Source organism: Lepidochelys olivacea, assembly GCF_965140295.1.
Source record: "Lepidochelys olivacea isolate rLepOli2 genome assembly, chromosome: 1".
NCBI classification, from domain to species: Eukaryota; Metazoa; Chordata; order Testudines; family Cheloniidae; genus Lepidochelys; species Lepidochelys olivacea.
Window position 1 is genome coordinate 40210475 of NC_140411.1, and position 25210 is coordinate 40235684.

The 25210-nt window shown below is 44.7% G+C and overlaps 1 protein-coding gene across 2 annotated transcripts in view; it reads right to left on the reverse strand.

Annotated features, from left to right (window-relative positions):
* The window catches only part of ARHGAP20 (Rho GTPase activating protein 20), a 95747-nt gene that overhangs the window by 18404 nt on the left and 52133 nt on the right, over positions 1-25210 (reverse strand). For both annotated transcript variants that reach the window (XM_084613397.1, XM_084613396.1), the window contains exons 5-9: positions 23852-23893; positions 22159-22243; positions 17053-17130; positions 12845-12911; positions 10138-10326 (exon numbers count right to left, since the gene is read on the reverse strand). In XM_084613397.1, the coding sequence (XP_084469523.1) occupies positions 10138-10326; positions 12845-12911; positions 17053-17130; positions 22159-22243; positions 23852-23893 (461 nt within the window). The remainder of the gene's footprint in view (positions 1-10137; positions 10327-12844; positions 12912-17052; positions 17131-22158; positions 22244-23851; positions 23894-25210) is intronic.

Here is a 25210-nt window from a genome sequence, read left to right on the forward strand (position 1 = left end):
CAATGTACATGGCAGAGGGGCATTGCTGGCACATGATGGCATATATCACATTGGTGGATGTGCAGGTGAACGAGCCTCTGACAGTGTGGCTGATGTTATTAGGCCCTGTGATGTTGTTCCCTGAATAGATATGTGGGCACAGTTGGCAACGGGCTTTGTTGCAAGGATAGGTTCCTGGGTTAGTGGTTCTGTTGTGTGGTATGTGGTTGCTGGTGAGTATTCGCTTCAGGTTGGGGGGCTGTCTGTAGGCAAGGACTGGCCTGTCTCCCAAGATTTGTGAGAGTGTTGGGTCATCCTTCAGGATAGGTTGTAGATCCTTAATAATGCATTGGAGGGGTTTTAGTTGGGGGCTGAAGGTGATGGCTAGTGGCGTTCTGTTATTTTCTTTGTTAGGCCTGTCCTGTAGTAGGTGACTTCTGGGAACTCTTCTGGCTCTATCAATCTGTTTCTTCACTTCCGCAGGTGGGTATTGTAGTTGTAAGAATGCTTGATAGAGATCTTGTAGGTGTTTGTCTGTCTGAGGGGTTGGAGCAAATGCGGTTGTATCACAGAGCTTGGCTGTAGACAATGGATTGTGTGGTGTGGTCAGGGTGAAAGCTGGAGGCATGTAGGTAGGAATAGTGGTCAGTAGGTTTCCGGTATAGGGTGGTGTTATGTGACCATCATTTATTAGCACTGTAGTGTCCAGGAAGTGAATCTCTTGGGTGGACTGGACCAGGCTGAGGTTGATGGTGGGATGGAAATTGTTGAAATCATGGAGGAATTCCTCAAGGGCTTCTTTTCCATGGGTCCAGATGATGAAGATGTTATCAATATAGCGCAAGTAGAGTAGGGGCATTAGGGGACGAGAGCTGAGGAAGCGTTGTTCTAAGTCAGCCATAAAAATGTTGGCATACTGTGGGGCCATGCAGGTACCCATAGCAGTGCCGCTGATTTGAAGGTATACATTGTCCCCAAATGTAAAATAGTTATGAGTAAGGACAAAGTCACAAAGTTCAGCCACCAGGTTAGCCGTGACATTATCGGGGATAGTGTTCTTGACGGCTTGTAGTCCATCTTTGTGTGGAATGTTGGTGTAGAGGGCTTCTACATCCATAGTCGCCAGGATGGTGTTATCAGGAAGATCACCGATGGATTGTAGTTTCCTCAGGAAGTCAGTGGTGTCTCGAAGGTAGCTGGGAGTGCTGGTAGCGTAGGGCCGGAGGAGGGAGTCTACATAGCCAGACAATCCTGCTGTCAGGGTGCCAATGCCTGAGATGATGGGGCGCACAGGATTTCTAGGTTTATGGATCTTGGATAGTAGATAGAATATCCCAGGTCAAGATTCCAGGGATGTGCCTGTGCGGATTTGATCTTGTGCTTTTTCAGGGAGTTACTTGAGCAAATGTAGTTTCTTTTGGTAACTCTCAGTGGGATCAGAGGTAATGGCTTGTAGAAAGTGGTGTTGGAGAGCTGCCGAGCCCCTTGTTCTTTCCTACCCCCCCCCCCCTTCCTCAGATGTTCTTGTTAAACCCTGGATTTGTGCTGGAAATGGCCCACCTTGATTATCATACACATTGTAAGGAGAGTGATCACTTTAGATAAGCTTTTACCAACAGGAGAGTGGGTTTGTGTATGTGTGTGGGGGGGGAGGGGGGGAAGAAAACCTGGATTTGTGCTGGAAATGGCCCAACTTGATTATCATACACATTGTAAGGAGAGTGATCACTTTAGATAAGCTATTACCAACAGGAGAGTGGGTTTGTGTGTGTGGGGGGGGGGGGGGGCGGGAAGAAAACCTGGTTTTGTGCTGGAAATGGCCCAACTTGATCATCATACACATTGTAAGGAGAGTGATCACTTTAGATAAGCTATTACCAGCAGGAGAGTGGAGTGGGGGGAGAGAAAACCTTTTGTAGTGGTAAACACCCATTTTTTCATGGTTTGTATGTATAAGAACATCTTCTGTATTTTCCACAGTATGCATCTGATGAAGTGAGCTGTAGCTCACGAAAGCTTATGCTCAAATAAATTGGTTAGTCTCTAAAGGTGCCACAAGTACTCCTTTTCTTTTTGCGAATACAGACTAACAGGCTGTTACTCTGAAACTTGGAGGACAGTAGATGCCTCGCTTAACAGCTTCCTTCCTCACCACCAAAAATCCACAGCCATCACTTCCCCTCCTGCCATCTAATTTTCATTGGATATTATTCTACAACTCTTTTCTTTAGATGTAATACCATTATGGATGCTGCTCCATTTCCAGACTTTCTACAAAATACCAAAAAGCAGAAGCTGTTTGGCAGCCCCCTTGCAGGCAGGATGGCTGACCAGGGAGAGGCTGCCTCTCTGAAACCAGATGCAAATATGGACTGGCTACAACAAATCTCAAGTCAACAGATGATCTTCAGAAAAAGATATGATGATACAATGGTGATCAAACATATTACTAGTACGCTCCACACTAAATTGCGAGGCTTGGCATCAAGACTAGACGACGCTGAGAATGGAATCTCCTCACAAGAAGACACAGTGAGTAGTATGCATATAACTGCAGAGCAACAGGAAAGAACTATTAAAGCACCACAGGAGAAGGTTAAGGATCTTGAGGGAAGAATCTGAGATTCATGGGTCTCCCAGAGGGACTGGAAAAAGGGAGGCCTGTTGAATTTTTATCCACCATACTGCCAGCACTTTTGTCTCCGGCCCCAATCAAACTTAGAAATTTAGAGTGCTCACCGCTCTCTTGTGCCAAACCCCCTCCAAATGCAAAGCCCCGGGCCATAATTGTAAGATTTTAAAAATACAATATTAAGGAACGCATTCTTAAAAAAGCCCATGAACTGAAAAATCTAACATGGAAAGGACACAGGCTGATGATTTCCCTGGATTACACCAAGAACATGCTGGAAAAAAGGGCTAAATTCAATAGATCAAGAGCCCTAGCCAAAGGATTGGGTTTGGACTACTTCATTTCCTTCCCTGCTACTTTCAAAGTTAAAGAGGAAGGCAAGATACTCATGATTCCAGTGCACAGGGAGCACCATCTACCGTGAGGTCCTGACTCCAAGCAAATCCACAGGTATCGTTGCGGAGAGTGGACCAGATGATATGTCTGGGGCGAGAAAGCAGAAGGAGACTCCGCTGGTTGGAAGGCATGAGATGCTATGTCCTGAGGTTGGGGGTTCCACGACCACCACTCCCAAGAGGAAAAGGCGGGTGGTCGTGGTCGGGGACTCTCTCCTCCGGGGGACTGAGTCATCTATCTGCCGCCCTGACCGGGAAAACCGAGAAGTCTGTTGCTTGCCAGGGGCTAAGATTCGCGATGTGACGGAGAGACTGCCGAGACTCATCAAGCCCTCGGATCGCTACCCCTTCCTGCTTCTCCACGTGGGCACCAATGATACTGCCAAGAATGACCTTGAGCGGATCACTGCGGACTATGTGGCTCCAGGAAGAAGGATAAAGGAGTTGGAGGCGCAAGTGGTGTTCTCGTCCATCCTCCCTGTGGAAGGAAAAGGCCTAGGTAGGGACCGTCGAATCGTGGAAGTCAACGAATGGCTACGCAGGTGGTGTCGGAGAGAAGGCTTTGGATTCTTTGACCATGGGATGGTGTTCCATGAAGGAGGAGTGCTGGGCAGAGACGGGCTCCATCTTACGAAGAGAGGGAAGAGCATCTTTGCCAGCAGGCTGGCTAACCTAGTGAGGAGGGCTTTAAACTAGGTTCACCGGGGGAAGGAGACCAAAGCCCTGAGGTAAGTGGGAAAGCGGGATACCGGGAGGAAGCACAGGCAGGAATGTCTGTGAGGGGAGGGCTCCTGCCTCATACTGGGAATGAGGGGCGATCAACAGGTTATCTCAACTGCTTATATACAAATGCACAAAGCCTTGGAAACAAGCAGGGAGAACTGGAGGTCCTGGTGATGTCAAGGAACTATGACGTGATCGGAATAACAGAGACTTGGTGGGATAACTCACATGACTGGAGTACTGTCATGGATGGTTATAAACTGTTCAGGAAGGACAGGCAGGGCAGAAAAGGTGGGGGAGTAGCACTGTATGTAAGGGAGCAGTATGACTGCTCAGAGCTCCGGTACGAAACTGCAGAAAAACCTGAGTGTCTCTGGATTAAGTTTAGAAGTGTGTGCAACAAGACTGATGTAGTGGTGGGAGTCTGCTATATACCACCGGACCAGGGGGATGAGGTGGATGAGGCTTTCTTCCGGCAGCTCACGGAAGCTACTAGATCGCATGCCCTGATTCTCATGGGTGACTTTAATTTTCCTGATATCTGCTGGGAGAGCAATACAGCGGTGCATAGACAATCCAGGAAGTTTTTGGAAAGCGTATGGGACAATTTCCTGGCGCAAGTGCTAGAGGAGCCAACTAGGGGGGGCGCTTTTCTTGACCTGCTGCTCACAAACCGGGTAGAATTAGTGGGGGAAGCAAAAGTGGATGGGAATCTGGGAGGCAGTGACCATGAGTTGGTTGAGTTCAGGATCCTGACGCAGGGAAGAAAGGTAAGCAGCAGGATACGGACCCTGGACTTCAGGAAAGCGACTCCCTCAGGGAACGGGAGTCCAGGAGAGCTGGCTGTATTTCAAGGAATCCCTGTTGAGGGTACAGGGACAAACCATCCCGATGAGTCGACAGAATAGTAAATATGGCAGGCGACCAGCTTGGCTTAATGGTGAAATCCTAGCGGATCTTAAACATAAAAAAGAAGCTTACAAGAAGTGGAAGGTTGGACATATGACCAGGGAAGAGTATAAAAATATTGCTCGGGCATGTAGGAATGATATCAGGAGGGCCAAATCGCATCTGGAGCTGCAGCTAGCCAGAGACGTCAAGAGTAACAAGAAGGGTTTCTTCAGGTATGTTGGCAACAAGAAGAAAGCCAAGGAAAGTGTGGGCCCCTTACTGGATGAGGGAGGCAACCTATTGACAGAGGATGTGGAAAAAGCTAATGTAGTCAATGCTTTTTTTGCCTCTGTTTTCACTAACAAGGTCAGCTCCCAGACTGCTGCGCTGGGCATCACAAAATGGGGAAGAGATGGCCAGCCCTCTGTGGAGATAGAGGTGGTTAGGGACTATTTAGAAAAGCTGGACGTGCACAAGTCCATGGGGCCGGACGAGTTGCATCCGAGAGTGCTGAAGGAATTGGCGGCTGTGATTGCAGAGCCATTGGCCATTATCTTTGAAAACTCGTGGCGAACCGGGGAAGTCCCGGATGACTGGAAAAAGGCTAATGTAGTGCCAATCTTTAAAAAAGGGAAGAAGGAGGATCCTGGGAACTACAGGCCAGTCAGCCTCACCTCAGTCCCTGGAAAAATCATGGAGCAGGTCCTCAAAGAATCAATCCTGAAGCACTTGCATGAGAGGAAAGTGATCAGGAACAGCCAGCATGGATTCACCAAGGGAAGGTCATGCCTGACTAATCTAATCGCCTTTTATGATGAGATTACTGGTTCTGTGGATGAAGGGAAAGCAGTGGATGTATTGTTTCTTGACTTTAGCAAAGCTTTTGACACGGTCTCCCACAGTATTCTTGTCAGCAAGTTAAGGAAGTATGGGCTGGATGAATGCACTATAAGGTGGGTAGAAAGCTGGCTAGATTGTCGGGCTCAACGGGTAGTGATCAATGGCTCCATGTCTAGTTGGCAGCCGGTATCAAGTGGAGTGCCCCAAGGGTCGGTCCTGGGGCCGGTTTTGTTCAATATCTTCATAAATGATCTGGAGGATGGTGTGGATTGCACTCTCAGCAAATTTGCGGATGATACTAAACTGGGAGGAGTGGTAGATACGCTGGAGGGGAGGGATAGGATACAGAAGGACCTAGACAAATTGGAGGATTGGGCCAAAAGAAATCTGATGAGGTTCAATAAGGATAAGTGCAGAGTCCTGCACTTAGGACGGAAGAATCCCATGCACCGCTACAGACTAGGGACCGAATGGCTAGGCAGCAGTTCTGCGGAAAAGGACCTAGGGGTGACAGTGGACGAGAAGCTGGATATGAGTCAGCAGTGTGCCCTTGTTGCCAAGAAGGCCAATGGCATTTTGGGATGTATAAGTAGGGGCATAGCGAGCAGATCGAGGGACGTGATCGTTCCCCTCTATTCGACATTGGTGAGGCCTCATCTGGAGTACTGTGTCCAGTTTTGGGCCCCACACTACAAGAAGGATGTGGATAAACTGGAGAGAGTCCAGCGAAGGGCAACAAAAATGATTAGGGGTCTGGAACACATGACTTATGAGGAGAGGCTGAGGGAGCTGGGATTGTTTAGCCTGCAGAAGAGAAGAATGAGGGGGGATTTGATAGCTGCTTTCAACTACCTGAAAAGGGGTTCCAAAGAGGATGGCTCTAGACTGTTCTCAATGGTAGCAGATGACAGAACGAGGAGTAATGGTCTCAAGTTGCAGTGGGGGAGGTTTAGATTGGATATTAGGAAAAACTTTTTCACTAGGAGGGTGGTGAAACACTGGAATGCGTTACCTAGGGAGGTGGTAGAATCTCCTTCCTTAGAGGTTTTTAAGGTCAGGCTTGACAAAGCCCTGGCTGGGATGATTTAACTGGGAATTGGTCCTGCTTCGAGCAGGGGGTTGGACTAGATGACCTTCTGGGGTCCCTTCCAACCCTGATATTCTATGATTCTATGATTAAATCGTTGCACCGGACCGGGGGCCCCTTACACCTATGGATCGGCAAGGCTCAACAGAGCAGTGTGATGCTGTTTTCTATCTGAGGCACTCTCCCTCCTGGTCCGTTTTCCAACCCCTTACCACCTCCCCCACCCACTTTTAAAAAAAATCTTCCTGCCTGATGATTTTACTTGGTTTCATCCCCATCTAATTCAGAAATTCAGGGTTTATAGTAAATCTGGAAATATTCAATCCATTTGCCCTAAATGTACATTTATAAAAGAGATACCAGATCTAAACAATGGAATCAAGATTTCAGATGAAGTGAGCTGTAGCTCACAAAAGCTTATGCTCAAATAAATTTGAGTCTCTAAGGTGCCACAAGTACTCCTTTTCTTTTTGCGGATACAGACTAACACGGCTGCTACTCTGAAACCAGTTTAATGATGAATCTTTTCAATTCTCCATGGTGAATAAATCTGATCTCCTAAAAACCTACCCAAGAATAATTATTATTGCTGGTTATGATTCACCAAATTACTGAGACTGTGTTAGTATGCAACCGTCAGTTGTCTTTTCTAATAATATTCAGGTGGGGTTTTTTTAGTTATTTTCATTAAATGAGTTGAAATAAATGTTAAGCTGATTTACATTGCTGATGTAGCTATTGGGCAATGGAGTTCACACAATACTCAAGTGTGGACAAAAAAACTAGGGGGTAAAGTTTAGACAGAACTGTTCTGCCAATGAACACTTATCTGCAAATGATCCCGTTATGTTAGAATAAGGTTAAACTATTTGTATACCTTTCTTATGTATCTACTATAGACTTGTTCTTTAGACACTAGCCTTCTTCCCCTTTTGTTGTCGTGAATAGTGCAGAAAGCATTCCCTCCCTTAATATGAGACTATTTCTTCTTTATAAAGTTAGAGGGAAATCAGCTATCCCCCACATGGGTGTTTTGGAGAGGTAGGGGGAGCGAGTGACAAGGTCACCCCCTTGTAAACCTCCTGGACTGAGGTACTAGTTCCATTTGGATAAGAGTTATGTATTTTTAAGTGATCCTTGGTCAGTTCTGACCACTTCATTTCTTTTTATTCAGTTTTTCTTATCTTTTAACTTTCCAGGTCTGCCTTACCTTCTCCCCTTTCCCCTTCCCCTCATGCCCCCATGGCAGTGAAGGGAAACCCAGATTTACCATTCCTAAGATCTGGAAGTAACAATGACCCAAGCAATGACACTATTCAGGTGCCTGATAAAGAGATATTTGACCTAAACACTTCTTATGGCTAATATTATAAATAGTGTTTCCTGGACTATAAAAGGAGTTAATCATTTGATAAAAAGAAAAAGAACGGTCACCCACCTAAAAACTCTGAAAGCAGATATTATCTTCCTATAGGAAACCTACCTTAATGACTTGGAGGCAGAGAAATTGTGGAGGGGTTAGATGGGGGGGAGGGTGGGGAAGGATGTTTAACAATTTCTCCTCTGCAGCCAAAGGTGTAGTAATATTGTTTCACAAAAGACTAAATTTACAAATTCTAAATGTAAATAAAGATGAAGGTGGTAGATTTTTGCTGGAGAAGGCTAAGATTTCTGACTATCAGTGGTTTTCAAACTGCGGGTTGTGACCCAGTACTGGGTCGCATAATGTAAGGCACTCAGTCACGGCGGCTCTGGTCTGCACAGCCGACTGGGTCTTTAAAAGTCTCGTCAGTGGTGTTGCCTGGCTAAGGCACGCTAGCTCATACCTGTTCTGACACTGCGTTGTGCCCCATAGACTGGTTCCTGGCCAATCGGAGTGCTGCCCCTGCCCGGAGCACCAGCTCCGCATTCCCATTGGCCAGGAACCAGTCTATCGGAGCTGGAGGGGTGGGGGTCGGTGCCTGCAGGTGAGAGCCACGCGGAGCTGTTTGTGCACCTCTGCCTAGGAGCTGGACCTGCTGCTAGCTGCTTCCAGGGCGCAGCGCGATCCGACATGCCAGTACAGGTAGGAAGCCTGCCTTAGCACCCCCGCTCCGCCACTTACCAGGAACCGCCCGAGGTAAGCCTGTGCCCCAATCCCCTGCCCCAGCCCTGAGCCCCTCCTCCCCAAAACCCAGAGCCCCTTCCTGCACCCCAAACCCCTCATCCCCAGCCCCACCCCAGAGCCTGCACCCCAGCCCAGAGTCTTGACCCCCCCTCCTGCACTCCAAACCCCTCACCCAGGCCCCACCCCAGAACCTGCACCTCAGCCCAGAGCCCTGACCCCCTCCCACACCCCAACCCTCTGTGCCAGCCCTAAGCCCCTCCCATACCCCAAACCCCTCATCCCCAGTTCCACTGGGTCATGGGCATTAACAATTTTCTTCAACTGGGTCACCAGAAAAAAAGTTTGAAAACCACTGCTCTATATACACTCTGATTAATATATATGGACCAATATAGGTGATCCAAGATTTTTTTTTTATCCCTCCCCCAACTAATTGTTATCCCACTAGAATCAATCGTCATAGCAGGAGATTTTAATGAGGCATTGGACCCTTTTTGAGACAAGTCAGGCCAGCCCCAGTGTAGACAATCACATGCTAGAAATGCATGGTTGCCCCTCGCTTCCCCCTCCACTCGGCCCGCTTCCTTCCCTCCCATCTCTATCCCCCTCCTCAGAACTTGGCTTCTCTTCTTTATCTGAACTTCATAATTTTTCTTTGACTAGTTGGATTTTTATAAACCAATTTTGTTTGTAAATCATGGAATACAAATAGTTGCTTTATATTTTAATCATTCATATTATAGATATAATTAAATGTTTCAAGTATAGCTAAAGTTAGGCAGCAAATGGTTAATATGAAACGTTTTTGTATTATGAGAAGTTTCTGTATATATATTTATATATATATATATATATATATATATATATATATATATATATATATATATATAAAAACAAGCATAACATACTATACAGAAACTTCTCATAATATTTTAAATTAATCATAAGCGAATTAAAAAAAAAGTGTGAATCATCCCATTGAAATAGGTGCTTAAAGTTAGCACCTTGCTGCACCAAGGACTAAGTGGCTTGTCTGAGGTGACGCAGAAACTGTGGGGCATAGCCAAGAATTGAATCCAAATTTCCTGAGTCCCACTCCAGAGCCTTAACCACAAAACTGTCCAGCCCCATTACAGAAAAGCAAAGCCTGTGGAGACATGATTTTTCTGATCAGCAAATAAACTTAAAATAAGTGAGCAGGCTGCCTGGAGGAGATTTGGCCATTGCTTTGTTGGTTTTGGAACCACCATTTGATAGGCATTTTCATAAAAACTTAACCTGGCTCAAAAAAAAAAAAAAGTGTAAAAAATACAGTGAACTCAAAGAAGAGAGTTCTAGTGTAAAATCTCTCATATAGCTGAAACATACATCTGGACCTTCTTCCCCACATCTCGTGCCCCCATCACATGACTGCTTTCTATAACAGAGAGAGAACCTGAAGACTCTCTCAATGAAGGATGCCTCTGTAAGGGGAGCAACTCACCATTCAGTTGCTCGCACAAAGCCAGACGACTTGGCTTCAGTATAAACTGGCACTGCAGCTCTCGGGGCAGCTGTTCCATTAAGAAGGACCCATGAAGGCTGAGAGGGTAGGCACAGTCTTTCGATTCCTGTGTCTGGGGCACAGCATCTCGAATGTGGCTCATTTTAATTCCAAAGGGATATTCGTGTCCTGCTCAAAGAGAAATCAGAATCATCTATTTCGGCCTGACTGGGGACCAGCAAAATTCAATCTACTTTAGAGAAAAACAGATTTTTGTACACTGGCTTGCAACTGTCTCTGTTGGTAACCTCGGGATAAAGCTTCTCTGATTCTCCTCTCATTTCTGCTGGCATAAGTCATCTTTGACTCCACTGTAGCCAATGTTACAGTGGGTACAAGAAAATTCGGGCCAATTTTGTTAGTCAAATTGTTCAAACGCCCAGCAGAAAATTACAACCAACAATTTTGGAATCCAGTGTTTATTCTTTTTACTGCTTTATTTTCTTGGCTGAAAATCTAGGTACTGGTTTTCCACATGGAGCTGGCAAGAAATGAAAGTCCTGCTAGCCATTATCTGCTTTGGTAACCATTATTTGCTGAACACACAAAAAGTGTTAGATTCAATATGAAAGTGACCTCCCCTCCCTGGCCTTGGTAACTGGGACAACCATTAGTGCAGGCAAAGGGGACACAGTTTCAGTTCCTGTAGGATGTTGAAATAGAAAGGAAATGTTAATCACGCAATTAACTGAAACTAGTTGTCCATGGCCAATTGGAGTCTTCAGGGACTATTCAGTGTCTATTCATTTCGGTGTAATCATACAAACACTTCACTAGAAGAACTACCTCAGGGCTTGTCTACACACACAGAAGTTGAACTGAAGGTGTGATGTTAAAGTGAATTAATTAAATTGGTGTTAACTGTATGTAGACTAGGCGTAACCTGAAATCTGTTTGTGGATGCAATCTTGATTAAGGATGATTGTTTCAGCTTTGTTCTGCCTCTTGCAGTTAGATATATATCAGCAGGCAGAATGAGATAAAAATTGGGCCCTTAACTTCTCCAAGCAAACCTTTGGGTTAATATCAAGAGTAGTATCAGTTTAACATAGCCATTACATGAGCAACATACCCTCATATCTCAATGTCTGTACTTTGACCAGTTAACCTTTTACCCCCAATCGGGAATATTGCAGATTATGTATTCCTTACGCCATCCGATCTTAAACCAAACTTTGCAGCCCTTGATAAACTGTACATTATTCCCTGATAACCAGAGACCTCTATGCTTAAACTCTGTACTGTTCACTTTTTTTAATCATCATCTTAATAAAATTTTTAAATCTGTTATCAGTTTAACATCCAATATGTCTTCTATTGAAAGGCAGGGCCGGCTCTAGGCACCAGCTAAACAAGCAGGTGCTTGGGGCGGCACATTTCTTGGGGCGGCATCCCGGCACCGGCCATGCTGCCCCTAGAAATATGCCCCCGCCGCCCCAGCTTGCCTCCGCTTCTCCCCCGCCCCCCAGGCTTGCCGCGCGTGAACGGTTTCGCGTGGCAAGCCTGTGAGGGAGGGAGGGAGAAGCCGAGTGGCAGCACGCTCGGGGGAGGCGGCGGAGGTGGAGAGGAGGCAAGCTGGGGCGGGGAGCGGTTTCTCTATCCCCCCGTTACTTCCTGTGCTCACCTCCCCTCCGCTTGCTCCCCTGAACGCACTGCCTCTCCCTTGCCTGAGAGGGAGGGGGGAGAAGCAAAGGGGGGAGAAGCAAAGCGGCGGTGTGTTCAGGGGAGTAGACGGAGCAGAGGTGAGCTAGGGTGGGGAGTTGCGGGGGTGGGGAGGACGCGAGCAGGAAGCAAGTGGGGGGGGGAAATGCGGCACGCCCAGGGGAGGAGGCAGGGCCAGGGATTTGGGGAAGGGGTTGGGAAGGGGCGGAGCTGGGGGCAGAGGGGGACAAAAAAAAAGGGGGTGGCCAAAAATTTTTTTTGCTTGGGACGGCAAAAATCCTAGAACTGGCCCTGTTGAAAGGATTATATTCTGCACATGCAGAAGGAGAGATTCAATGAACTGAAAGGTCTTTTCCTTTTCTACATTCTATGATACTATAGATAAAGCCACATCAGCATTTATGTCTGAACTAAACTACATACAATATGATGAATGACAGTCTGGTACTTTTCAAAGACAAAACAGTTTACGTTGTCTATAAGGTGCACACGTTAAGACATTTTATAAATAAGAATATTGTCTGATGCCAGTAAAGCATTTGTAGTTAAGGCTGCTCTGAGAAGGAATGCTATGATTTAGCTGCAGTTAGGTTTGTGAGAGGAGAATGGGAAAAACCTGCACGTTGTTGTTCTCTGTTTCTGTTCGAGACTGAGAATACTGTATATATGCTATGGCAATATAGGAGAAAACAAGACAAACCAGGTTGGTTCTATGAGAAAGAGAAGGTGTGTGATTCGAGGGGCTAGATCAAGGTTTATAACAAATCTTAGGGAGAAAGAAATGGTACTTTCCAGTTGCTAAGAGTGTACAACACAAGAGAGCTCTCCTGCAAAAAAGGATCAAAGAACTCAACAGTGTCTGGGGTCACCCTTAAGATAGGCAAATCCACAGGACAGGAAAGTATTAAAAATAGGAAACCACATTTCTTATTTACTTTTAATATGACAGTTAATGAAGTAAAACAAATCCGTCCCAAAGACTCACCAATAAGTGGGTAAGGAGCATCTTCTTTTCCCGAATTCACCCACAGCTGATAGTCTTTTTCAGAGCCCTTTAAAATCAAAACGACCAGCCATTAGGAGAGGGATGTATTAGGTTTCTTACAGTAATATGAGAGTCTATGTCTTGAGACTATGAGCAAGGGGACTCTCCAGAGGGTGACTATGCCTGTAATTCCCAAATAAGAACATCCAAACTTCTGATGTATTTGCATTATTATCCCATCCAATATGAGGTGTTAAGAACTAGCTCCAAGCAGCATGAATGACTGCTTGGAGTCCTTCATTTCTGGGGGCCTCTTTCAGACTCCCAGTTCACAGACTGGCAATTCTCTCTATACAGTAGCCAGACCAGAGGGGAGACAGTTTACCCTGACTTGGAGGTGACAAAATATGATTGGGTGCAAAAAACGTATGCCCGTTTTTCTGCCCCAGAGATCTGTTCACTGTCAAGAATGACTATCCTGCACTCTCAACATGTGCCTTGAAACTGATGGTGCCCTTTGCAAGCACACAATTGTGTGAAGTTGGATTCAGGACACTCGTGTCCATCAAGTCTCAGTATTGATCTACCATTGATGTCACATCGGAGATTAGATGTGCAACTTCTGCCATGCCGCCAGACTTTGAGAAGCTGTGTCGCAACACGCAAGCTCATGTGTCACATTAGAGAGCATTAAATAATGTACTTAATGTGTAAACTCCTTGGATTCCTTGGTCACTATGTTACTTCATTGCTGTCTGGGGTCACAGGAAACAGTAAGTCTCAAAATGGGGTCACACAGGCGAAAATTTGGGAACCTCTGTGCTACAGTATTCTTAATCAGAGAGCATCCTGGCTGCAGAAATCTGGCAAATACCCAATGGTCCTTTATTTAGATCTAAGACAGAGTCCACCTTTCTTCCAAATAGATTTACCACTACCTCCAGTCTCATTTCATCTGGATATTCTACCTGTGTCCCCAATGCTCTTGAGCCAGTTTGTATTTTCCTCCTGCGCCCACCGATAATAATCTGGGTCCACCCCAGAAAGCCATAGCCACTTTCATTGTGACTGACTGTAGTACAGCTTTCTGGGCCACATCAGAACTGCTGCCAAGCTAGTTAGCAGGTGGAAGAAGGAAAATAAATAGACTCTGGAGACATCCCTGGTGCCTCATGGCCAGAAGCCAGGAGCAAATACATACAAGGTGAACAGCACAAAAACTATTTACTTTTTCTTTGTAAAATATATAGGAAGTAGACATGGGGGGAGAGGGAAGGGTTGGTGAACTCAGTTTTGAGGGACTGCCCTTCCCAATCACAAACGCTGCTCCTGTAGGCAATACAAGGCCATTTGCTTGCACAGTTGTGGCAGTCCTGGTGTTACTGAAACACTAGGAACTCAAAATTTGAAGGAACCTTCCAACCCCCAAACCCCCTTTCCTGACTAGCTTAATAGTTTAGACCAGTGGTTCTCAACCAGGGGTCCGGGGCCTCCTAAGGGGCCATGAGCAGGTTTCAGGGGGGCCTCAAGCAGGGCCAGTATTAGACTCGCTGGGGACCAGGGCAGAAAGCCGAAGGCCCTGCACATTGTGCTGAAGTCCAGGGCCCTGAGGCCCACCACCTGGGGCTAAAGCTGAAGCTTGAGCAATGTAGCTTTGAGAGGCCCCCAGTGGCATGGGGCCCCAGGCAATTGCCCTGCTTGGTACCCCCTAATGGAGGCCCTGGCTTTTATATGCAGAAAACCAGTTGTTGTAGCACAGACTGGCCATGGAGTTTTTATAGCATGTTGGGGGGTGGGGCACAGCTCAGAAAGAAAAAAGATTGACACTTTGCAGCAATTAGCTGCAGTTTCCACTTTGCAGGAATTAGCTGCAGAAAAAAGTACACTGCACAAAATGCAGCAAGATCAGGCACAGTAATAGCCTCATTACTCACACAAGATGGGAAATGTGTTTCCTTTAATTGTCATCGAAAAATCCTCCCCCTACTTTTCAGATGCTTGTTCCTGTGTGTCATGTTATGTAAGGAAAAGCAACCTATCTAACAGAAACAATTATCGGATGGGGCTTGTGTTTTCTCTTTTTAAGCTGGTCTCAGATGATTGCTGGTGTGTGATATGCCCATAATAAAACAGCTGTTAGGCCACCAAGACGCAGAGAAAATTTGTGCTGTTTTACTTAGAAGAGTAGAATAGCAACCAAGAGTCTAAATTGTCCAGATAGATTTTCATTTTTTCTTGCTCAAATTGATACATTAAACCAGGGCAAAACCTCAGGTACGGTACGTACAATGGAATACTAATGTGAGGTTAACAGTGAAGCAGTTCGTTATCAACTCCTCCCCTCATACCAACCAAAACACTCCTTTGCAGTGTCAGTATCTTCATGGCCCGATGATTGCTCTGCAGACATGTGCAAGCGTAATAGTGGGTAAAAATAAAGTGCATTAAGAAAAAGTATTGTTGGACTTGTAACTGTCATGCTGCATCAGCTCCCTTATGTTGCACTGTGGGTTGGGAGAGAAAGTGCGCCAGATTTCGACTTGTGCTACCACCTCTTTGTGGTGTAGGGGCTCAAAAAGATCCCAAAGCTACCCTAATTAGGCAGAAGGGGAAATCCTCACGTGGTGTAGAGCTTCTGATTTGGTGTAACAGGGGTGTTTGAGACATGCTGGGAGGTATGGTTGCGTATTGTGCTCAAGAAATCCCTGGCCATCAGAATAGTCCCTTGGAAGTCCCAACAGCTGGTGTAAATTACAGCGGCCCTAAAGTTGCTCTAAATCGTGTCGGGACCCTTTGCAAACCCAAGGGAACATGAAGGTGGCATTCAGCCATACTTAACATTCCATAATTGAACCTTTGCTGAGAGCACCTTGGCCGGATCCAAGTTTCAGGACACGGACACACACACGGACACACACACACGACAAAACCATTTTTAAAAGGCTTATATCTGAAGAGCTGTAATCTTTCACTTAACATTATTTCTATTTTTGTTCCACTTGAAAGAAGGAAATTAACCACCCAGTCAGTGAACGCTCATCCACAGACTTCCACTACTGCCAGTACAGGTCAGAGACACTTTGAAAAATAGTGAGAGAAGAGGGATAGGGAAGTCAGAACTCCTGACATCTATTCCTGACCCTGACGCTCACTGTGTGGTCTTGGACAAGTCATTAAGGAAAAACTTCCGATGTAGGTGCATGTGTAACCCACACACCTCCTGGGTGTGGTGCTCTATTTGATCTAATGGCATTGAGACCACTTAGAGATTAATGAGTCTGCTATACAGCCTTAGCTAAGGGCCATGTGGCTTTTAGCTCATCCAGTAAAGGCTCATGCACTAAGCTTCAGCGGTCCCAGGTTCGATCTCGCCCACCAATGACTGGGCTCTGTCGGCGTTACAAGTGGGGGCTCGTCTTGAATTTCAACTGGGAAGTCTCTGAAGCTTGGGACGCGCTTCCTCAGCTAGGGGAAGTATGTAATCCACACACCTACTGGGTGTGGTGTTGTGTCCCATCTAGTGGCACCAAGACCACTTAGAGAGAGATTAATGAGTCTGCTCTACCACCTTAGCTAACAGCCAGTTGGCGTTTAGCTCATGCAGTAGGGGCTCATGCATTTAGCTCCAGAGGTCCCAGGTTCAATCCCACCCACCAACCACCGGGACCTGTCGGTGTTACACATGCAATTCCACACCAAAGAGGACATGCAGATAACTACCCAGTTTAGATATCAAAGAGCAGTACTTGGATGTGAGATTTAGGCACACAGCCGTACACGCATATTTGCAAATGTAATTGTGCACGTCCAACTTTGAAAACAAATCAGGCCAATAAGGCCAGAGCCAACTCCCAAGGTGAATTTCAGTCTTCAACAGGAGTTGTATAGAGCTCTTAACTTGTGATCACCTCACTTCACCCATCTGCAAAATAAATTTAATAACTACCACAAATGCGGGATGTATCTCATTGGGGTGTTGGGAGGCTCTCTCAATACCTGTAATGCATTTGGTGATCTGTAGATGAAAAGCACTATACTAATATGTGCCTCCAAGGCAGTTAAGAATCACTGGTCTCTTATGGTAACCGATGTAATTGGTGTCAATGTCTTCAATTTGGGTAAAAAGTAAAGATTTGATGATAAATAAATAAATAAATAAATAAATAAATAAATAAATAAAGTCATCAAATCTGATTGTAAGGACTTACATTAATCCCCAGCTGCTGCAGGGCTGTGAGAATCACATCATTCACTGTATCAGCATTGGTTACAGTGAGCGTTTTCGACTGTGGAGAGAAAAAAAAGGGAAAAGAAAATTGGCATTCTAGACTACAGTGTTTGCCAAGAACAGCCTCCAAATGACTTCGTACAAGAATAGTAGTAAATTACAGTGCTGAAAAAACACTCCGTGCAAGATACTCTGTAAAGATGTTCACTAATAAACAATATGTACTTTTTGTGCATAAGAACAAGCTCTCAGACCTGTCCATACCTGGACCCAGCCCCACTTTCCAAACACCGATATGGGAAGGGCAGGTTGGTTATGATTTCATGGTTGAGACTCCTGCATTAAAACACACAGCTGAATCAGCCGCTAAGAACTGCACTTTCCCTCTACACAAGACAAATAAAAGGTGCATTAATGCACGGACATATAGATATAAGAAGGAGAGAATGGAACACTTCAGAATGGATAAAGTGAGTGCGTTCAATGGAACAAATGGTCAGTGTATTAACATTTAATAACTCACTTTTCTACTGCACATCTAGCCAGAGAGGATAGTAGTAGTGACATCTCTATCCATCACCCACTTCCCATGTATATGCATCAAAGCCAAATTCTGTTTGATAGCAGAAATGCTTCCTCTCAGGAATCTCTAATCCAGTCATATTTTTACCTCCATAACGTACTCCAAACTTACTGATAAACAATATGAAACATACTATCCCTATTCAGGAAGCGATGTGTATAATGAATAGAAAGAGAACATTGGTTTGACACAGGGGATGAGCTGAGCACTCTGACCACCTTGAAGTCCCTCTTCTGTATGCACTGCTGTGCTTTGATTTTAATCATTCCTGGAAGTCCTGCTTCCTGGAAGCTGTTCTTCCTTGAATGATATTGCAACACCAGTATCACTGACTGCTGGACATCAATATTATTCCTGCCTTTTGAGGGGAACATCCTCCATGACGTGTCTTATATTTTATGTTACCCTGACACATGGTTTCTAATCTTATCTTCAAGTCCTCCCTCCAGCCCATTGCAATCAATCGTTATGCCCTTGCCTCTTACCCAGCTCCCAGCAAAAAATACTTAGACCTTGTCTGCACTAGAACTTACTTCGGTATAACTTACGTCACTCAGGCCGGTGTAGACAGCGCTATGTCGGCAGGAGAGCTTCTCCACCAACATAGCTACCGCTTCTCATGGGGGATGGAGCAATTAAGCTGATCGGAGAGCTCTCTCCCGTCGCCTTAGAGAGTCTTTACCAGAAGTGCTACAGTGGCTCTGATGCAGCTGTGCTGCTTTAACACTTCTAGAGTAGATGTAGCCTTACCCAGAGCACTACATTTCACACACACACTGTACAAGCATGACCTAATTAATTCTCAATACCCCTGAGAGGTAGATAAGTGTTACTGACCCCATTTTACAGATGGGGGGAAAAGAGTCACAGAGGTCCAGTGTCACAGCGAGAGTAGGTGTCAAACCTGGGATTTGAACTCTTGACTCCTTGCCCAGAATCAGTTTGCTAGACCCTGCTGACACATACAGCACATCAGTTTTAAATTGGACACAACATTTCCAGATAAAACAAACCCATGACGTTTTGCCTTAAATAAAAGATCTGGAATGTCCTTCTGTCTAAGCCCCTGATAGTAACAAGCTGCCATGGCAATCAAAGGAAAGTAGTGAGAATACTGTATATTTGCTTCAGGATGTATCTGAATGCTCAGACCATAAAAAATTTAACATTTCCCCAAAGCAATGGCATCTGGCACTTAGGAGTAGGTCAACACATTTGCATACATTTTGCTTTGGGCTAGAATATAATAAAATATTTTTGTGCTACATGTCCCTCCTCACCCAAAATGAAACAATTCCCTGGGACCCCCAGCTCCTTTAGTACACAAGAGACCGTAGCATCATAAGACGTATTTAGATTATGAAGTTTTCATCTGCTATGCCTTTACTTCATCACTGATAATATCTAGATTGCTGTATTTCATTTCCAGGACGATCAGGCTCGGGCACCCAACTCTGGCTCATGAACTAATTTTAGCCAGAAAGGTTCTGAACTATTGCCCCACTCTGAACACACAAAAGATTCATAGACCCCTTTTCAGAAATATCTGAGCACAGCTTGATTTACTTCCTTCAACCCAAACTGCCACTGTTTGCATCACTATTAACATTGGGTTTAGGGATCCAGTAATTCTAGCTGTTGTGCTCTCAATGATTTCCCATGGAAGGGGGAATACTTTATGTCTGGACTTATTCAGTATAGTATTCTAACAACTGCAGATTGCCTCTTCTGGTAGAAAAGTCTCCTTAAGGGACTTACTTCTACAAAAACAAATTGCCTCAGCAACTGCCTTTTAGGCTCTTGAACATAAAACACAGATTTTTAAAGCAGCATTTAGAGGGGAGAGGATAAAAACAGACAGGATGGATGGACGGATCTATGGATGCTAGTGTTTCTTGGAACGCTTGTCTACATACAGAAAGTGAACTTGTTCAACTTAAATTGGGTAAAAACAAGTTAAAATGGTGCAACCCCCAATGTGGGCATTCTTATATTGATTTAAAATTTGTTGTATCAGTTTAGTTTTTTCCTGAAAACGTATTGATACAGGTCTTAGCATATGAGCTATGTGCCTCAGGTGGCATGTGACCAGGATTCACCATCGAATTTGGCCCGCTGGTTGAATCATTAGCTTTCCCGGCTTGGGCCGGATACTGGCGGGTAGTGCGATATGAACACTGATCCATGGGTAAGCTGATGGAAGCCAGATTTAAATTGATTTAACAGTGTCCATGCATCAAGTCATATCAGTTTAACTAAATCAGTACAAAAATCACCCTTTCAGATGAATCAGTACAACTTTGTATCTAAATCAGACCTGAGAGTAAAACCAGAGCGTCTCTGAAGGGGCCAACGTCTAAACTACTTCAGAAGGATTGCTCTGAACTGTAGACTCTCCAGCTTTGCTTTCTACTTATTGAGATGTGCACTTGATCCATGAAAGTGTTTCTGTTCCAGAACAGTATTTTTAAGACATGACTGCATGTCTTGAATAGAGAGGAAATGTTTCACAGATTCATAGATTCCAGGGCTAGAAAGATGATCCCTGTGATCATCTAGTCTGACCTCCTGTACAGCACAGGCCATAGGACTTCCCCAAAATAATTTCTAGAGCACATCTTTCAGAAAAATATTCAATCTTGATTAAAGATTTGTCACTGATGGAGGAAATTCACCATGACTCTTGGTAAACTGTTCCAATGGTTAATTGTCCTCACTGTTAAAAATGTACACCTTATTTCCCGTCTGAATTTCTCTAGCTTCACCTTCCAGCCATTGGATCACATTATACCTTTCTCTGCTAGACTGAAAACCCCGTTAAATATTTGTTCCCCACGTCATCCTGTAACCTTCTCTTTTTTAAGCTAAATAGACTGACCTCCTTGAGTCTATCGCTATAAGGCAATGGTTCTCAAACTGTGGTTTGGGACCCCAATAGGGTCACAAGGGCTAGCATTAGACTTGCTGGGGGCTGGGACTGAAGTCAAGGTCCAAGCCCCACCACCCAGGGCGGAAGCCCTCAAGCTTTGGTGCCCCCCAGAGTGGCGGGGCTTGGGCTTTGGCCTGCCTACCCTGGGCGGTGGGGCTCAGGCTTCAGTCCTCCTTCCCAGGGTCATGTACTATTTTTTGTTGTCAGGAAGGGGGCATAGAATCATAGAATCATAGAATATCAGGGTTGGAAGGGACCCCAGAAGGTCATCTAGTCCAACCCCCTGCTCAAAGCAGGACCAATGGTGCAATGAAGTTTGAGAAACCCTGTTATAAGGCATGTTTTCCTTAAAATCATAATAAATGCAAAGTAATGCACACTGGAAAACAATCCCAACTATACATACAAAATTATGGGATCTAAATTAGCTGTTACCACTCAAGAGAGATCTTAGAGTCACGGTGGATAGTTCTCTGAAAACATCCACTCAATGTGCAGCAGCAGTCAAAAAAGGTAACAGAATGTTAGGAAAGGGACAGATAATAAGACAGAAAATATCATAATGCCTCTATTTAAATCAATGATATGTCCACATCTTGAATACTATGTGCTGATCTAGTCACCCCATTAAAAAAATATATTAGAATTGGAAATGGTACAGGAGAAGGGCAACAAAAATGATTAGGGGGTATGGAACAGCTTCCATATAAGGAGAGATTAAAAGACAGACTTTTCAGCTTGGAAAAGACACGACTAAGGGGGATATGATAGAAGTGAATAAGGAAGTGCTGTTTACTTCTTTACACAACACAAGAACTAGGGGTCACCAATGAAATTAATAGGCAACAGCTTCAAACAAAACAACACACAGTCAACCTGTGGAACTTGTTGCCAAGGGATGTTGTGAAGGCCAAAACTACAACAGGGTTCAAAAAAGAATTAGATAAGTTCATGGAGGATAGGTCCATCAATGGCCATTAGCCAGGATGGTCAGGGACGCAATCCCATGCTCTCAGTGTTCCTAGCTTCTGTTTGCCAGAAGCTGGGAGTGAATGACAGGGGATTGATCTCTCAATGATTACCTGTTCTGTTCATTCCCTGTGAAGCATCTGGCATTGGCCACTGATACTGGGATCTAGCCAGGATACTGGGCTAGATGGACCATTGATCTGACCCAATATGGCCGTTCTTACGCTCCAATCCTTTAATCATTCTTGTGGCTGTTCTGTTCTCTGCACCCTCTCCAATTTATCAACATCCTTTTTGAATTGTGGGCACCAGAACTGGGGACAGAATTCTAGACACGGATGCATCCATGCCACATATAAAGGTAAAATGATTCTCCTGTTTATTCATCCAAAGATCACATTACTCCTTTTGGCCACAGCATCACAGGGGGAGCTCATGTTCAGCTCATTATTCACCATGGCCCTATTTGTTATAGTGGGCTGGATCCTGAGCGGGGCTGGGGCCCTAAACTCCCACTGATGTCATTTGGAATTATGGGTGCTCAGCACCACTCAGGTCTTTTCCAATTAAATCTTAATCCCCTTTTTCAGCACAGGAACACTTACATATGCACAATTGCCAACATCCTTCGCAATGATCTTCAGCGGAATGCTCTTGGGATAGTCTTTTTCTTTTTCTTCTTTGATTCGACTAACAAAACAAGCAAAGACCACACCATTTTCATTGTTATTAACAAAATTGGTAATATTTTGATTTAGTAACCCAAATAATACTGTATAAAGAAGAGAGTTGATTGCAAGGTTATCATATGCACAAAGCTCTTAGGGGGAAATGATGCATCTATGTTGTTAGAATAATATTCCATTTGGATGCTGACCAGGGTTTCCAATAAAATATTACACTTTTGCATGAATAAAGCTGATAGGTGGTGGAAACCAGTATAAGCAATAGACAAGCAAGGTTTAAAGCCCCTCTGAAACTTAAATGCTTAAACTTAAATGGATGCTGCTTTCACAATGGTTTGCTTTTTGGGCAGCCCACCAAAATAAAAAGCATCCTTCTGGTAGTAAAGGGCCCAATCATTTCCCTCAGATTTGCATACGAAGGAAATCCGTCCACACATGGGTCTCCCTCTCTTCTGGACAGAAGTGGGGTCTCGGTCATTTCCACACCACTGCCCTCTCCTTGCCCCAGATTATTTGGAGGGTGCCCCATAGATCTGGGAATACCACTCCTCCACCTGATGGAGATTCCCCCATAGAAAAATACGCATCCCAGGGCTGCACTACCTTTTCCGCAAAGCCCCCTCCGTGGCAGGGATCCCCCCTAGGAGGGTCCTGGGGATCATCTGTGGGTAGAAGAGGTCCTGGTAACACAGCCCCCACTGGAGCCTCACTGCCAGGGACCAGGGCCAGAGCAGCTGGTGGCATAGAGCCAGCCATACAGTGGTACATGACCTCCACTCCAATGGCACTGGTGGGACCTGTGGTCTATTTCCAACCGGTCAGGACAATCCTCACAGGGGACTCCTTTGTGCAGCTTTCTTTCTCTCATGGGTTTTGCTGTTGGAGGGAGAGATCCAGCTCAAAGGGAGGAAACTACCCTAACAAGTGAGGATAAACCCAGTGACTGGTACATTAAATCGTCATCATTATGGGATAATCCAGTGTCGACCTGGGACCATTGACAATTGCCAAAGGATAAATAGGGTGCACAAATAGCAAGGAAGGAGAGGAGCTGTATTTGAGGACGATACAGGGTGACATCACTAAGGGGAATGGGATGAAATTAAGAATGGGTAAATTTATGCCAAATACCAGAAGAAACTTCCCATCACCAAGATGCATTAGGCTGTAAAATAGTCTCCTAAGGGAGCTGGTTGAAGCCCCATTGCTTAGAACATTTAAAACAACTGGACAAAACAAGTGGGAAGTCGAAATAATTCCAAGTAAGAATGATTGATCCACCCCTAACCCATGAACTCTGGGGAGCCAGACAAACAGACGCAGATCTGAACTCCTAGAACTTTGACTTGGAATACAAAATCCCAGCCAATGAAGTTTCTGCTCATCTCTATTTGAAATGGGACAGAACCAGATCCATGTACTCAAGCCTTCCCCAAAATCCCCCTTGACTGATTAGGTTTGGAAAAACCAAAACTAGCATGGATTTTGCCCATTCTTACTGGAAAGTCCACTATAGGGAACAATCCTGCATTAGCAACAGATAGTTTTGATGAGTGAATGAGTCTTTTCCATCTCTTCTATGATTATTATAAAAGTAGGAAAATAAAAGTACCTTTGCAAGGAAGAGAGCCACTTTTCCTTCTGCTCTGGGGAACTGCAAGGATTACAAAACAGTGACAAATATAGAAGTCAGCCAGCATGCAAGTGCCAAAGTAAAACCAATAAGAACCAAGATGGACGAGCATAGAGATTCACTGGCATATCCACGAACAACAAGCAACTGTTAAAGAACTGTTGTGGCAGAGTGACCAGGCTCTTACTGACCCCTAGAGCTGGCCCCTGTCCTAAGGAGTTGTCCTGTTGGAAGGGGAGAGCAGTGAGTTCAGAGCTCCAGAGGTTGCCAAGAGAGAACCACACAGAGTTGGTCCTCTGGTGCCTAGAAGAGCCAGGAGAAGGTAGAGGCCAATCAGGGCCAAGCAGACCAGATTAAAAGGACTGGTTACTTCTACTAGGGACCAGTTCTGGGTGAAGCCAAGACAGGAAAGGCTCACTCTCTCTCTCTGCCCTAACCCAAGTAACCAGTCAGGCGTCTAACCTTGACAGCATTTGCTCTGGATCTCTGTGAAAGTCCACAACAAATAATAGTCTTTAATGCCCAGGTGGCTATTTTGAGTTCAGTGTTAATTTGTTTTCTGTAAACCTGAAGCGAACCTACACCATGGGGCAACTGTCTAAGGGGAGTCCTTGACAACTTCTGACATGATTTGCAACTTTCAGTGAAAGCCTGCTTCCTTGCAAATTGAAAAAATATGATCTGTATTGGGGTAAAGTCCTAGCGTTCAATTTTTCACCACAGAAGTTAAAGTTTGCCAATGAAGTCAATGGAAACAAAGTTAGGCTCCTAAGCTACAGGCTGCTAAAATGCAAACAAAAAACAGGATAACTTTACACATAGGTGTTTGATTCCTGAGTTTAAGGGTATTGCTGGTATAAAGATTGGTGAAGCTCCTCCCATTCTGTTGCTTTGTCTTATTAATTGTTTACAGTAGGTTAGTACTTAAAAGGCCCCAGTGAGGACTGAGGACCCATTTTAAACAAGATTTTTTAACTTTTATCTCACCCATACACTTTGAAGTGTACTAAGCTATCCAGTTATATGTATGATTGTTCTTTTATTAGGATAATTACAGTAATAAGGAGCCTAACCTAATTTTACTTCAAACTTTCTTGATCTAAATCCTGCCCTCGATGAAGAAAAGATTTTTCCCACTGCTGCTTTTGAAAATCAGTTCTCCAAATTTTTGAGGTTGCTATTTAGGGAACTATAATCCCTGGTCAATTTTCCTCCTTCAGGAATAAACACTTGATAAACATTTGAACTTTGGTTTTGGTTTCATTGCGTGGCAGATTCTCTTGTAACTTATCTCTACTTAGTGACTTGTATAAAACTCTTCAGATCTCCTATTTACCA